Genomic DNA, 16,591 nt, shown 5'->3' with positions numbered 1-16,591 from the left:
CCCGTTGTGGAGCACAGGCTCCGGACATGCAGCCTCAGTGGCCATGGCTCACGGGCCCAGCTGCTCCGTGGCATGTGGGATCTTCCCGGATCGGGGCACGAACCCGTGTCCCCTGCATCGGCAGGCGGACTCTCAACCACTGCACCACCAGGGAAGCCCAAGGCAATTTCTTATGGTTCAACCTAATACATCACCATATTCTAAATTAATGGCTGTTTTTTAAAAGTTACTAATTGGATAAAAGCTCCAATACTGAATTAGACTAAAATTATTATTTGCAAGTATAAGAGAATGAAAAAGTATATGAAAACAGGTATTTATTAAAGAACAATTTTTTCTTAATTAATTAAAGGCTTTAAACGTAAAAACATAATTCCACACACTGACATTGACTTGGTAGCATGGAAATATTTCAGCCTGGAGAGGCATGTTTATTCTTGATGAATTTATATATAATAAATTTTCATGACATTTGATTCCGAAATATATGTATGAACTGACTTGACATGATTATAAACATAAGGGCAATTTAAACACTGGTATTAGTTTACATGAGTCAATTCAAGGTCAGTGACTGGAGAACTATATTAAAAAAAATCTGAGATAAAAAATTCTTTAGGAAGCAACCACGTACCTATGTACAGTTGAAGATCAAGGGTTAAAAATCCACTCTTGATGAATACCATTAAGCAAAGGATGTATAACATCCAACACACATCTGTTCCAAAAACAGCATGTTTCCAAAATTATACATTTCTTTACAAATAAACACTACAGCATTAATAACTATAGAGGAACCAACAGAATGAGTTCCAAAATGTGCTAATTCTCACAAGGCATCCCTGAGCCATATCTTAAGGCATCTGTTTTATTCTTGGGGCTTTAAGAACATCTTCTTCGTTTTAATTGGTTTTATGTCTCCATTTTCATCTTCTTGATAATTGGCACGGTCTCTTTTTTTGGCAAACTTTTTCCCAATTGTCCCCACCAAGGTCTCGTATCTGTTAAGATGATATACAGAACAAGTTTAGTTTCAAATAAAAAAAGTAGGAATCAAGACTTGTCAAGAATATCAAACCAAGTACATAACAAAGAATAAGAAAAATCAAAACTTTGATTAAAAGAAACCATCTGATTTAAAATTTATGAACTTCTCTATGAACGACTAAATTCTTCGCTGTTTTTGTTTTTGGTTTTGCATTATCCTAAATAAATTGAGATGTATATTTTAAAATATGTATTAGAAACAGCACTAGAAATAAGCCCTCAATTTGCCAGCCTGTGACAGGTATAAATCTACCCCAGGCCATGTTAGAAGATGACTAAGCCAAGATGACTTCCTGCTGGGGTACTCCCTTCAAAGGTACGGTAGGCCAGTCACCATGCGAAAGAGTGCACACATGAGAGACAGTGAATGCTGGGCTCAGATTATAAAGCTGGTCCAAGGTAACAGTTACCTTCTAGCCATTTCTTCATCTGACACATCGAGCTCCACTGTTTCCTCTTCAACTTCCTCTGCTTTGTTCTTAGCATTCATCTGAAGCATTAATTTCTGAAAAATACAACAATGGGGACTAGCAGGGCTAGAAAAAGCTTGTTAAAGGAACTGGTGTCAAACGTATTTGAAGGTAGAGACACAGAAGCCACAGAATCTACAGGATTAACCAAAATTTATAAGGGATTCTCTATAATACTTTATTCTACAATAAGCTGATAGAAGCCAGCTCTGAATTAAAAAAATAATAAGACAAAGTTCCATTAGATTAGACTTACTGTTAATGAGTTTAAATGTATTTTAGATCATAAATTTATTAGTTACTTGTACCTAAAGCAGGCACACTGCTGACACACTCTAGTGACTGGGGGAAAGAAGAAGTAAACTTTCAGATACCCTCTGAACTTCCCAACTTTGAGCCAAATGGGAGAAACACTACAGTCAAGAGTAATTTTAAATGCAGTTTTTGGTGGTGGTTGGGGAAGGGGAGCAGCAAACTGCTGGAAGAACTGGAAGGCTGGCTCTGGCTGGTATAATTGGGAGACCTTCCTCACCCCTGAACACACGGGTGGGTAACGCACTGATTTCCACATGATGTCCACACGTCATGGGTCCCTCCTTCATTTCTTTTTCTCACGTTAACCTTTTCTTGATAGTTATCCTCTGACAGACTTAAAAAAAAAGTACACTACCTTCTTTATCACTAGAAACACATAGATATTAAAAAATGTGTTCTAAGTTCGTCCTGCTTATAATAAAGTAAGTACTTTCAAGTTGGTATCATTCTTTTTATAACCAGGTACATTGAACTTTTCTCACAATTTATGACAGCTCAGATCTGCAAGCCAAACAATTCAAAACCTTTCCCAGAGAGAATATATTCAGTGTTACAGAGTGCCAGTAATTAAAGTCATTTTCTAATAACTTCCCACATCAAATTTGGAGGGTCAGATCAACTCTTTTTCCCACTGTATCAGACATACTTTGGAGTCCTTGCCCGCCCAATACCCTAGGCTCTGGGCATCATCCACTCATAATCTTTGCTATCTTTTCTTCCCTTTCACCCCATTGTCCTCTTTGTCTTCCTAATCTAAAGCTTTAAGCAGGCTAAAACAAGGAAATATATTAAAAACAAACACTTTGTGTTGATTCTGCATAAAGTGAATTTAACACCTTAATTATCATATCCCCTCAAAAAAGGAAAAGAAAGAAAATCAACCTACCATCTTTAAGTAAACTCTGGCATTTCGTTTGGTTAACTGTGGTTCCTATAAGCATCCTGAGAGAACTGGTTTTCAACCAGGTATGATTTTGCTTGCCAAGGGACCTCTGGCAATGTCTGGACACATTTTTGGGGGCCACAACTGGGGTGTATATATGTATCTAGTGGGTAGAGGGTAGAAGCTAGGGATGCTGCTCAACATCCTACAGTGCACAGGAAAGCCCCCGCCATAAAGAATAATCTGGCCCCAAATGTCAATAGTGCCAGGGTTAAGAAACCGTGGCTTCAAGTGATAGTTACAAAACTAAAGCTTTATACCACAAACCTCCATTTGGTTGGTCAAGTACCTGACAGATGGCTTTCTGTCAAGCCAGAGTTCTAATAGTTATTTGTTAAATGAAGGTCTGTGCTTCTCTACAAACCCGAGGCAGGAAAATTAAAATGAACGTCTCAGTTATAAGCCGAATATTTCATTTTCAGACAAACTTTCCAAAGATTCATTTAAAAATCTATTTACAAGCTTGGATTAAAACCTGTCCATTAAAAAGTCAAATTACTCAAATTTTAAGTAACATTTTTTCCACTAGAAAAGATACATTTATAGATGCCAGAAAATAATTTTTTGTAGTAGCATCATATGAATAAAATTCTGACATTCCTGCAAAAGAACTGAGGTAAAATTCTAACATTTAACAGTGGCACTGTCCGGGACTGTATACAGCTATATTAAATTATCTACTCAATTCTATCATAAAACTAGACTGCAATGCCTATAATTTCTTTAAATAGCTATGGCAATATTTCAAGACTTGTTATTTTCTATATAATGAGGAGAAATGGTATCTGGTGGGGAAAAACCTAAACCCAATTATAAGCAGAAAGAATTCAATTGGAAAAATCTTAAATGTGAAGCAATTATATTTAATACCTCAACCTCAGGATTAAATCCTCTGAATGACATTCTTCCGTAGAGAAGATCTTCACATAACGAGAAACTCTGCTCTTCTATTATGAAACTCCTAGACGAGAAAATAAACCTGTATTAATACCATGACTACTTATAACAAAGCACAGCAAATAAAAGTCAAGATTTCAAATGAAAAATAGATCTTATGGTTCTCAGCAGAGTCAAGAAAAAAACACAGTAATATTTCTGACCTAGGATTAGAAATAAAAACTGATTAATTTGGTCAACAAAAGCATTAGGAGGCAAGAGCGGCAGGGCACCTGAATTTTCCAAAAGTGAAGCAAAGGTTCCTTGACGTTTATACCCCCCACCAAGTTTTTATTAAATCTGCAGAAATTAGTGTCCTAGGTAGCTTTAAAAGAGTGTTTTAATAGGAGCTCTTAGCTGTAAATAACGACTGGCCCTGGATGACTTAAGCAGAGAACTAATTTATTATAAGGATACTGGTATCTCACAGAATCAATGGGAGAGCTGGATGAGCAGAACTGGAAAATGGGCAGAAACAGGGTAGCTAGGTGGCTGACTCCAAACCAAAATCATGCTACAAAACCACCCTGGTAAAAATGACACTGCTGCTGAGAGGGCATCCAGGAGGCACTGTTGCCCTGGAAATGTGATGTAAGTGTGAATGTTTCAGTCTCCAAAAGGGATTCTCCCGTGAGTCACCAGTTTATGACCCCAATTCCAGGTAAGCATATCCGACTACAGCCCGGCAATCAACCATAAAGCAAGCCAGGAAAGCAAATACTTGGCCTTTATGGCAGATTGCTCCTTGTCAAGCAATCTTGCCCTGCTTCTTGTCAAGATGCACTCATTCATTCACTCACTCGGCAAACACTTGTTAAACCAAACTGTGTGCCAGGCGCTGTTCTAGAGTTGGGGAGACAGTCATTACTGAGAGGCTCCGCTCTCGTGGAGGTTACATTCTAGAGGGGGGCCAGATAATAAATAACAGACTTATACAATGGATAAGCATGAAGAAGGTTATTCCACTCCTGGCCATAAGGGAGCAACTGGTACCAAACCAGCCCGCCGACTGTAACCAAAAAATTTAGGCACATGCTCTCCTGAATTTTTTGTTCAGCCTCTTCCATAAACTAGAGATTCCCTTTCTACCGGCCGATCTTGTTTCTTGTGAAGTACAGGTGATAAAACATCACCAATGTCCCCAGTAAATCATCTCCCTCAGGAAAGCACCATACATATGCATTTAAGCATTCACTTAAGTCAAGAGGTGGACCCAAAGGCCAGGAAAGGATTCATAGTAGGGCCACTGGCCCCTCAGAGGGCTTTCCCATGGGTTTCTATTGGCCCAATAACTGTAACATTAATATAAAAAGGAGCATAAGTGGTTTGTTATCTACAGCATAGTTTCAATGATGAGCAACACTAATTCAGTTAGCAAATAAGGGAAATATTCATCTATTTTTGCAGATGAGAAACTACTGCTCAGAAAAAAATAAACAAACTTGCCTAAGGCCACAAATAATATGCACGGCAAAACAGGGTAAAAACTCACTGCTGAGAAACAATTCTCTATTGGTCTCTCTCATTTTAGCACACCTTGTGAGTGAGGCACTAAATGCCCTTTTGTTCCAAAATATCTTTTTAAGGATATATGCACAGTGAACAGCTTTGAAAGGCAGGGCTTTGCCTTCATTCTTCCTCTGGAGCAAAGCGCAGACTTACTTAATGCCCAGTATAATAAAGACAATGCCTCCATTGGAGCCAAGGGCAAGTCTGTTTGCAGTTTAGTATCAAAGACTCAGGTTTCCTAAGCTCAGGACTTGGCTGTGATGCAAACCTACTGTGGGTGCCACATCATCCTCCCTGGGATTAGGGGAAATGATGCCAATGTGATGCTCATGCTGCTTGCTGTGCTGTGAGTAATAAAGTCCTCTGTCTCTGACTCAGGAATCTCGTACCTTCCACCAGTATCCATGAAACTGTGGCAGGCTAACTTGTCAGTTTGCTAAGTAGGGTCAATCTCAGAGCTCACAGTTCTTGAAGTTCACCAGGCCACAATGCACAAGCACAAAAAGCACAGGAGACAAAAAATACTTTTTAAACAACATCCTATGGCAAAGGAGTAATTAAAATGGCTATACTCACATCCTCTATACCAGGGCACATCCTTTGGAGAAAAACCATATAGCCACAACACAGCAAAAACTTGGATCTGGTAAATTCTATTCCTAGTATTCCTAAGTATTTTATGTCAGGTTCCCTGGAAACAGACTCGGAGACAGAGTTATGTGCAGAAGTTTTATTGGTGAGTGCTGCATGGCAGATGCCCCTCTGTGGAAATGAAGACTGCAAGACTGGGCTGAGGGAGGAGCTGACTTGCAACGTGGCTATGCCAAGAACTCAGCCCCTACAAGAAACTCTAGGAAGCCCTGCAGTTGTTCCAAGCTGAGACAAAGAAGCCAGACCCTCAGCCCCCTACATAGCCTGGTCACTGGCTAGGGGTGTCCTATAAGGGGAGGTATGAACACTGAACAGCCCTAACAGTCACTGAGTTATAGCCCAGTGCAGCTGAATGGCAACCTCTAGACTCCCAGAGCATATACACAATGGAATCTCCAGTTTCACAGATAGTAGTAACCCTCTGGAATAATTCAGATGACAATACCAAGTAAAGACTCACAGACACAAATGAGCAAAAAGAGTGGGTGAATTTCATAATATTCAAGTATAAGGAAACACATATACTGTTAACATTTCTTGTGTTTTATGCCAGGCACTGTGCTCACTGTTTCACATACATTATCTCATTTACTTTTCATAATGTAAGTAACAGATACTATTATCACACCCAATATACAAATGACAAGACAGGTTCAATAACTTGCCCAAGATCCCAAGTAAGCAAGTAGCAGAGGTGGGCATCAAACCCAGGTCTGCCTGTCTCCAGAGCCCATGCACTTAATTAACCAATCCATTCCACTGTCTCCCTATTTGGGGTGTTAAAACTTACACACACCAGGGACATACCATCCACTAACCCCTCCAGGTCTACTCACCACTCTCCCCAACCCCCCCAACATTAATGCCTTGGGAGGCTGATCTGAATGTAATACATGGAAGGGCTCCTTTGCTGTCTGGAACGGCTGGCTCCCTTCCTATGGGATTACTTGGGCTGGCCGTGCCCTCAAATAAAGGTAGCAGCTCTTGTAAGATGCTCTCTCCACACAGCCTGTCTTGAGATTCAGTAACCATTCCCTCCCCTTGATCCTCCAGGCCTGGAGTGGACATTATTTCTACTATACAAGCCGCCAAGGTGCTGCACTGTCCACAGTGGCTTCCCTACACCTGCTCACACTTTGGTGGTCTCTGTTATACACTCCTCAAATTACCCAATTTGACAGTGTCATCTCTTCCTGCCAACATCCTAAACTGATAATTCGCTCCTATACATAAATAGGACACTGAATGATGGCAAAAGGTTATTATTTACTGCTATGGTCTGAATGTTTGTGTCCCCCCCCACCCCCAAATTCGTATGTTAAAATCCTAACCCTCAAAGATGACGGTACTAGGAGGTGAGGCCTTTGGAAGGTGCATAAGTCATGAGTGTGGGGTTTCATGAAGGAGTTTAGGGCCTTAGGAAAGAGACCCCACAGAGATCCCTAGCCACTTCCACCAGGTGAGGACACAGCAAGAAGGTGCTGGCTATGAACCAGGAAGAGGGCCATCATCAAAACATGACCATGCTGATATCTTGATCTTAAAATTCCAGCCTCCAGAACTGTGAGAAATAAATTTCTGTTGTTCATGAGCTTCCCAGTCTGTGGTATTTTGTTATAGTACCTGAACAGACTGAGACACCTACCTCCCTAGGAAAGCAATCTAGAGGTCATTTTTCTGGGACTAATATGCTGTGTTGGGGGAAAAAAAACAATACTGAAAACAGGATACAAACTGTCTTGCTTTTCAATAAAAGCAAGTAACAAAACATGTGGCAAAACTTCAAGCAAGTTTAGCCAAGGCATAAAATTAAATTATAGCTCCTTACCAGTAACCGTCCCTTCCTACCAACCCCTGCTCCCAAATCCATACCATCTTCAGCATCATCTTCGCCTTCCTCACTAACATCTTGCTTCCTCTGAGAAGCAAGAGAAAAGCAAGTTGAGAAGCAAGCAGAGAAAACAAAGTACCTTCCTTCCATCCCTCCTGGTGGGACATACTTTCTATCTTTAGAGAAGCATGTCTAACCTTCCAGAAAAGATTCAGAAAAAGTCCGCCAAATGAACCATGGAAAACAATGTGTTAAAAAGAAGAAAATAAATTACAAGGTATGGAAAGGAAAGACATAAATGGGCCTGGAGACAATAAGCAGCATCTTCAGTCATTTGACAAAATTTAAATAAAACTGCCATACCACAGAGGTTACCAAGGTGAGGAAAGCATCAAGGAGAAATGATAAACAGCTTCCAGAAGAATTCAGAAAAAGTAATTGATGATGTGAATCCTTCACTCCTTCATTCAAAATTTATCATGCATCAACCAAGCTTAGAGGTGGAAGAGAAATGATCTAGTGTGTTATCAAGCTTCAGTAACGACTAGCTGGTAACCCTGGATGAGTTACCCTCCCTTAAGCTTCAGTTTCATCAACTATAAAATGGATGGAATAATAGTAGCCAGCTCTCAAGTGTGCTATGAGGATTAAATAATTAAGAGATGTAAAGTGCTTAGCCCAGGTCCTAGAACACACTATAGACTCAATTCATCTTAGCTAAGATGACTGGTATTAATAGCAAAAATTAAAAAAAAAGAAAATAAACAAAACATTCTTGACCTGCCTTTACAAAGCTCAGCCTAATGGAGAACTCTGCTACTGAAACAAAACTGGAGAGGCTTGAAGAACACATCTAATCTTCAGAACTTAATATGATACAGAGCACATTACTGATTCTTATAAAAGGTCTCTAGTTATTACCAGAGATATACAGGCTGGATTCCTTTATGCAATGTAAAAAAAAGAACGATGTTATAAATGACGGCCGAGGACCAGTAAAAATGTATAAATCAAACTAGAACTCTTATAGACTTAATAATTTAAAAAAAATTTGCAAGGCTAGTTCAAGAAACTGAATAGATACTATTTCATGGGTTTTATGTCATGCAATGATCAATCATATTTACAGGGATTTCCCTTTGAATGCCCAAAGCGTCATAAAAAACCTACTCTTTCTCTTTAAGCTCCGGCAAGTCCAAGTACCAGTGCTCTTCACTAATGATTTTCTTTTCTTCCTCTTCTAGTTGTTTCTTGGTTTCTGAGTCCAGTCCCCTTTGCATGAACTGTCAAAACGAAACAAAATCAGTGTCAGCAACTATTTTTCCCAGCTTACAGTTGAGGAGAACTCAACCTGCCCTCCCTCATTTCTCTGGGCATCCCGTCTCATGGGTGGAGGTGGGGTGACCAAGCAGCTCAGCCCCTGCCCTTGACAACATCACTTCAGGAGGGAGCCTGCTAGAGCACATAAAAAGCAACATGTGTACTTCCTTTAGAAGACTTTAAAAGAGCTTTACCACATTTTAGTTTTTCTGATTTAATAAAACAGGCAAAAAACCCCAACTGTATTCAGTAAGTATCACGTTAAGTATTTCAGTTTTTTTTTTTTTTTTTTTTTTTTTTTTGTGGGCCTCTCACTGTTGTGGCCTCTCCCGTTGCGGAGCACAGGCTCCGGACGCGCAGGCTCAGTGGCCATGGCTCACGGGCCCAGCCGCTCTGCGGCATGTGGGATCTTCCCGGACCAGGGCACGAACCTGTGTCCCCTGCATCGGCAGGCGGACTCTCAACCACTGCGCCACCAGGGAAGCCCCGTATTTCAGTTTTACATAATAGCCAGTGAGCAAGGGCTAAGACAAAAGACTGATCCACAGAGCAGGACAGGAAGGTTGAGACAGAAAGTGAGGGGGGCACAAAGGAGAGGATGCTCAGTGCTATTCGAATCTCTCTCTGACCCGGGAAGCCCATCAGCCTTTGCAGCTGCTGACCTGGATTTGTAATGCCCTTCTCAAGTTCTTCCACCTGGCCAACTTCTAGCCCTTCTGACAAAGGTAAGGCTACTCCATCTCTGTAAAATCGTCCCTGACAGCTGCAGGTGAAATCAGCATCTCTTTCCTAGAAGCTTCCCATGGCAGCTTCAACTAGTCTCAGGACACTTTAATTTCTTGAGTATCTGTTTTTTCTGAAGACCTTCAAGGCAGGGACTGTGTTTGGATCATCTCCATCAGTACCAGCATGACGAATGATGCATTGTAAGGGCTCTGTGAACACAGATGGCCTCAAAGCTGTATCTGTAACCCGGCTGCTCTTCACTTACATCTATCCTCTGAAACGCTCATCAACTCTACGGCTGCCCTTTATTCTAAACTCTGCAGAAGCTCAACTCCAAACAGGCCAGTCCTGCTGTTAGTCTCTTCCTAGCACAAACAATAGCTGTATTTCCTCAGGAGACAGATGAACAAACCAAGAAGTTAACTGCAGCAAAATGATAAAGTATCAATATGGGAAAAAATAAATTCAGAAAACATCCAGGAGCATCCCAGAAGTTCGGTCTAGGGTTCCACTGGTTTCCATTAATCCTCACTTATTTCCCTTATCCAGGCTCCATAGTACTCTCCCCTCTACTCCAGCTCTTCCAAAAACACAAGCATTTTTAGGCATAAGGGCTTTACCAATGGCTACAAAATGAAGTGACAAAACTTGAAAAATGTTCACAAATAAAATACAGTGATAACATCAAGTTCTGATGATGATGTACAGAAACTGGATCACTCCTACACTGCTGGTGGGAAAGTAAAATGGTATAACCTCTGTGGAAAACAGCTTGACAATTTCTTACACGAGTAAACATACACTTACCATAGAACCCAGCAACTGTCCTCTTGGGCATTTATCCCAGAGAATGAAAACTTACATTCACTCAAAAAGTTATACAAGAATATTCACAGCACCTCTATATGCAACAGCCCCAAAGCTGGAAACAACCAAAATACTCTTCAAGAGGTGAATGGTTAAGTATATGGTACATCCATAGCATAGAATATTACTCAGCAATAAAAAGGAACTACTGATTGACTCAATAACCTAGAAGGATCTCAAGTGAATTACGCTGAGTGAAAAAAGTAAATCTCAAAAGGTTACACATTGTAATGATTACATTTATACAACATCTTTGAAGTCACACAATTATAGGAATGGGGAACAGATCCGTGGTTGTCAGAGGTTAGGCATGATAGAAGGGAGTGGGCGTGGCTACAAAGGGGTCGCTCAAGGGAACCTGGTGGTGACGGAACAATTCTGTATCCTGAATGTGGTAATGGTTACATGAATCTACACACGATAAACACTCTCACATACACCTGCCCCCACACACGAAGGAGTGCATGTAAAACAGTGAAATCTGAGCAGGCTCTGTGGATTGTACCCCTGTCCATTTCCTGGCTTTGCACCGTACTCTAGCAATATAAGACAAGGAGGTGAAGTGTGCATGGCAGCCCTCTACATTTTTTTGCAACTTCTTGTGAATCTATCATTATTTTAAATAAACATAAAAGAAATGTTTGCAATCTATCTAAAGTGTTTTGTGGTCCTCATCCTTTCACCTCTGTGTTTACAGCCTCACCATAGGAAAGAAGAACTGGCAATTTCTGTAATGCATACCCTGGACTTCCCACACCTTCTGCCTCTGATACTCAACATCATGCTTCAATTCTCTGCCTGGCAAAATATTCCTCTGGGAAGGCCCAGAGCATGTGTCCTTTGGGCCTTCCCTGACTTTTTTGGCCAAGCTCTTCTCAGGTCTGTTCCCATAAAAGAATACCTTTCCCTACTTCTAAGACAGCCTTATCAACACTGGCTCATTATGCTTTTTCTGTGCCTCCCAAAAGACTAAGATTATGAATAGTAGACAATGTCTTTTGTTCATCTTGTATTACTGGTACTCAGGCAGTACTTGGTACCTGAGAAGAACTCAATAAATTTTCTCTGAACGTGAGTGTAGACTTGTCTTATTTTTCCAGACTCCCTTTCTTGGATGGTTCTCTTTAAACCTAGATGCTTCATTTCATCACTTATACTCTTGGTGGTGAAACTCACCAGTCCTGCCCAACTGCCCTTTTACCTCCTAATTTTAGTCAGGTAGATATTATTTATGGTATATAAAATACACACACACACACACACACACACATTCTGTACACATGGAAAGGAAAGATCATCCTGTGAATATGAATCAAGCAACTCCCCAATTCTCCTGACTCTACAGCATCTAAGAACATACTCTAAAGATAGTGATTTAACCTTACTCACAACTGACGGCCTAGGGCAGGTCTCACAAACTAGTACAGTCCTTAGGCTGGATGTATATTGTTGTAAATAAAGCTTTACTAGAACAAGGTCATATTCATTTGGCTCTGAGCCACAACGGAAGAGCTGAGTAGTTGTAAGAGTGGCTGTTTGGCCCACAAGACTAAAGTCTCTTTACAGAAAAAATTCACTAATTTCTGTCTTAGGAGTCCAAAAGAGCTAAAATCACAAGAAGTACCCTCTCTACAACCATTCCATCATACTGACACACCTTCCACCTACCTCCTTTACTTTCTACTTCTGGTCAGGATCACCCTCCAGCCCCCAATAGCTGACCAAGACAGAGGAATTCGAGTACACTAGAAAACAACTGAGTCCATATTAAATCCTCAACCCTCTCATTCTTACTCTACAATTAGCTCTGGTTGAACAGCTACGCTAGATAAGGAAACCAAATGCAGCTGCTCCATTGCTTCTCAAAGGATACCCCACTCTATCTGTATAAACTGTGTCTCCTGCTATCCTGCCAGTAAGTTCTTTCTCATCAATGGCTGAAGTTGCTAACCCACATAGAGAACCTGGGTAATTTTTTTCTCTCTCCTTTGCTTCCAATGTCCAGTTGTGTCTTCCCCAGTCACTCAAGTAGGGATGGATAATTTTTTTAAGTGAACTTCTTCCTTCCTAATTCCAGAGTCAGATAGTTGGTCTGAGCCCTAATTACCCAGCACATCTTCACTTTCCTTATTCCAAGAGCTAAAACAACTGCTAAAATCTTTTCAATGTCTGCTTTGCCAGTCCACTTCTCTGAAACTTACATGATGTTACAAACCATAAGCAAAAATTAAAACTCTGTTCAGTAAAGATTCAAATTTTGCTAATACGCTTGACAGAAGTGCTTTAGAAATGATAAATTATGCTATGATTTACGCTGCACCCTCACTCTCCCTATTCATCCCTAGTTAACCCTAGCTCAACTCCATTCATGTCTTGCACATGCAACATTTACTCTCCAATCTTTCAAAACATTACTCACGCCTTGCTTCCCTTCACTGGAAATCCACTACTCTGTAAACATGACAGCTAACAGTCTGCATCTATGAGTGGTGTTCAGCAACAAGCAGTACAGATAGTAATTAAGAGCAGGGGCTTTGAAGCCAGACTGCCTGAGTTTAAGTCCTGCCAATACTCTTTATTAGCTGTGTAACTTTGGGCAAGTTACCTACTTTTTGCTTCAGGTGCCTCAGCTGTAAGAGAGGGATAATAATCGTGTCCACCTCAAAGGGTTATTACGTGGATTTCACACGTTATAATAATGCAAAGCACTGAATGTCTAACACATAGTATGTTTGCCACTACTATTAAGTTTTAAGGCTTGGGTGTTTCTCTTGTTTTAATTCCTGTATTCATTTCATACACCCTTGTCTTCCCCCGCACAACTCTGAAATTATTTGGTTAAACTGATTCAATTTCAAATCTGAAAATCACTTTTCTTTCAAGTTCGGTGACATAATTCACTGTCACCTCAACTGTTAAAATTCTCTCAATTCCCATCATCACCTGAAACCCCTCACCCAGTTCATTAGTTCTAGCTGGTCGTTATGACTGCAGTTTGGTCCCTTGTCGGGTCTTTCTTTCACCAATGTATTCTCCACTGGACACTTAAAGTAACGGTGAAAAGTAAAAAGCACAGCTCATGTTACTTTCCCCGGTGCTCAACTGCTTCCCAATGCTCACAAGATACAGAAAAAAATCCTTAACCTGGCCTAAAATTCCTTGCATCTTGTGATTATTGTCTCCTTTTCCAAGCCCATTTCTTGCTACTTGCCTTCCAGACATACTGAACGACCTCTAGTTCTTGGAAATAATGGCTTTTTGGGGTTTTGCCTCTCAGACTTCTGAACTCGCTTTCCCCACAGTCTATGCCGCTATGCACCAAACCCTCCCACCTACACTTCAGCCTCTACTAGACGCCATTTCCCTCAGAAGCCCAAGTAAGTTCCAGGGGCTTCCGGCGACTCTAGCATCACTGCACTTAGTACACTGCATCCTAACTGCCTGCTTAGGCGTCTCTCCTATCCGGCCGCGGGCTTTAAAAGAGAATCCGACGGATTTATAATCCGGTTCCCAGTGCCTAACGCAGAGCAGGCGCTAAGTGAATGAATGACCGCGAGAGCTGGAGGTCCTCCGGGGCCTCTCGAATGCCCCCATACGCCCGCCGCCTCGGCTCTAGCCAGGTATGGAAGACCGGGTACTCCCGCCGCCCGACCCGCATCCCTCGCGTCCCCGCACCTTCATGCGCAGCAGGTTCTTGGACAACTTAGTTTTGCGCTCGGCCGCCATACTGAGCACCACAGCTTCCGCGCTCCGCCACTAGGTCCGCCGCGCATGCGCGATGCTGCGTGCGCGTCGGCGCCTTCTTACGTACATCGCGTCGTGCCGCCCCGTGGCGCCGCCCCGTGGCCCCGCCCCCGTTTCTCGCGCTTCAGCTTGGCCCGCGCTTTTCGCGCGTCGCCTCAGGGAGCGCTCGCCTAGTGAAGAAGCTCAGGGGAAAGGCGCTGCCGCCAAAGCAGGAGTGAGAGCGACTTGACGCCGGGAGGGAGACCCACAGAGGCCGCAGCTGCAGAAGGCCGGAGTCCTGGCCGCTGTCGGCCTTCCCCGAGGGCTTCGACCGGGCCCCTCAGGCCGCGCACCGGCTGAGCGCCGCCCGCCTCACGGACCCCGTCCTGCCTCGCCGACCCAGTCGCCCTGGTGAGACCTTTGAGATAGTTCACAGCAGCCGTCGCCCCCCCCGCCCCCCGACCGTTTCTTTCACGTGTTTCTAACGTGGCTGGTGGGCTTTCTATGTTCTGCATCACTTTACGTGTCATAAGTTCATTTTATATCCTCGATAACCCTATGGGGCGGTCATTACCCCCTTGTTACAGTTGAGTAAACTGAGGTACAGGCAGGTTCCAGAACTAGCCCAAAGCCAGAGGGAGGGAGGTGGGGGATGAACCCAGGCGGCCTGGCCGCAGAATGGCCCTTAAAACAGTGTTAAATCCACCTGTTAACTGGTGTGTGCGTCTCTGAACCTAAATGATCTGTTAACGAGGAAGAATAGAGGTAGATGTCAAAGACATATGAGCATGAGAACATGACCTTGTTTTAATCCGAGGAATTAAAAGAACGTTGCCAAATTGATACTTTTAATGCTCCGTGTACGACCTAAAGACAGTTTGCACACCGTTCACAGCTGCCACACTTTGGAAAACACCCAGCCTAGTAGCTTTTCAGCTGATAGCGTGCACCGTATGCCGAATTCTTACGCTGGGTATCCCACGTGTATTGTTTTATTTAGTCCTCATAAGAACTCTGAAGAAGGTATTCGTTTGGGAACCTGAGGCCCAGAGAGGTTAAGGGACTTACCAGAGTTTACACAGCTAGTAAGTGTTAGAGCTGAGGTTGACCAGAGAGCTGACACATGAATAAAACATGGCCATGCCCTGGCAGGTTTTCTCAGAAAGTCATGATAATGTGGTAAGTGGTTATAGAAACTTATTCATTCACATGTGCGTGTGAAACACTGGGCTAATCTCTGAGCTACACTAGTGCATAAAAACACATGACCTCCCTTTCCTGGAGCTGGCATTCTGGTGAGTGCCATGGCAGAAAGAAAATGATGATGTGGTAGGGTGACTTTTGGGGTTACATTAGTTCAGGTGATCTGGGATGGCTCTTGCCAGATGATACTGCCAAGGCTTGAAAGCTGAGAAAAACCTGTTGGATGAAGGGTTGGAGGTGGAGTGTACTAAGAAGAGGGAAGAGCAACTGTAAAGGTCCTGAGATGAGAATGAGATGAGTTGTCATAGTTTACCAAGTGGGAACAGTAGAGGTGATCCCATGTTATGGGTTGAATTGTGTCCCTCCAAAATTCATCAGAATTTTGTTTCAGAATGTGGCTGTATTTGGAAACAGGACTTGTAAAGAGGTGATTAAGTTAAAGTGAGGCTCTTAGAGTGGGTCCCAATGTAATCTGACTGGTGTCCTTATAGGAAGAAATTTGAACACACAGGGAGATACCAGGAATGCACATGCACAGGGGAAAGACACAGTGAGAAGGTGGCCATTTGAAAGCCAAGGAGAGAGGCCCCAGAAGAAACCAAACCTGCCTATGCCTTCATCTTGAACTTCCAGCCTCCAGAACTGTGAGAAAATAAAGTTTTGTGGTTTAAGCCACCTGGTCATAACTGTCTTGTTATGGGAGCCCTAGCAGACTAATATGACACAAAATTAGGTATTGATTACAGTTACCATAAGAGCCCTACATGAAAAGTATGGGGCTCATGAGAGGGTATAGCAAGGGCACCTAAACCATTCTGGCCTGGAAAAGGGAAGGACTCTTAAAAGTGGGACATTTAAGTTGAGATCTGAAAGGGGAGGAGTTAGCCTGGGGAAAGGCCTTCCGATCATTTAGTTTTGTGCCTCCGTAACTCCCATACATCCACAGAAAACTTTTCATCTTGCAAAACTGAAACTCTCCCCATTGAACGTTAACTCCTCATTCCCTCCTCCCCTGGTAACCACTATACCACTTCCTGCCTCTCTGAATTT

The 16,591-nt window shown here is 42.4% G+C and overlaps 1 protein-coding gene across 1 annotated transcript; it reads right to left on the bottom strand.

Annotated features, from left to right (window-relative positions):
• Window positions 1-300: 300 nt before the first annotated feature.
• Window positions 301-14,374, bottom strand: MPHOSPH6 (M-phase phosphoprotein 6). The gene is made up of 5 exons (XM_081216571.1): window positions 14,291-14,374; window positions 8,873-8,985; window positions 3,646-3,736; window positions 1,458-1,552; window positions 301-1,001 (listed from the first exon to the last, which is right to left on the bottom strand). Exons 1-5 carry the CDS (start codon window positions 14,339-14,341, stop codon window positions 869-871), a joined length of 483 nt encoding a protein of 160 aa, XP_081072697.1. The 5' UTR covers window positions 14,342-14,374; the 3' UTR covers window positions 301-868.
• Between the last annotated feature and the right edge of the window lie 2,217 nt (window positions 14,375-16,591).

The sequence above is a fragment of the Mesoplodon bidens genome (genome assembly GCF_964165515.1).
Source record: "Mesoplodon bidens genome assembly, chromosome: 18".
Lineage (NCBI taxonomy): Eukaryota > Metazoa > Chordata > Mammalia > Artiodactyla > Ziphiidae > Mesoplodon > Mesoplodon bidens.
This window is presented reverse-complemented; position numbering and strand designations above follow the sequence as displayed.

What these genes read in the sequence shown, in the direction of transcription:
- MPHOSPH6 (XM_081216571.1), bottom strand. Translation starts at nt 14,341, where the DNA reads ATGGCGGCCGAGCGCAAAACTAAGTTGTCCAAGAACCTGCTGCGCATG. An exon ending in GATTTAATCCTGAGGTTGAG is followed by an intron (nt 1,553 to 3,645) that starts GTATTAAATATA and finishes TGTATTTTTCAG; the next exon opens with AAATTAATGCTTCAGATGAA. An exon ending in GATGAAGAAATGGCTAGAAG is followed by an intron (nt 1,002 to 1,457) that starts GTAACTGTTACC and finishes TCATCTTAACAG; the next exon opens with ATACGAGACCTTGGTGGGGA.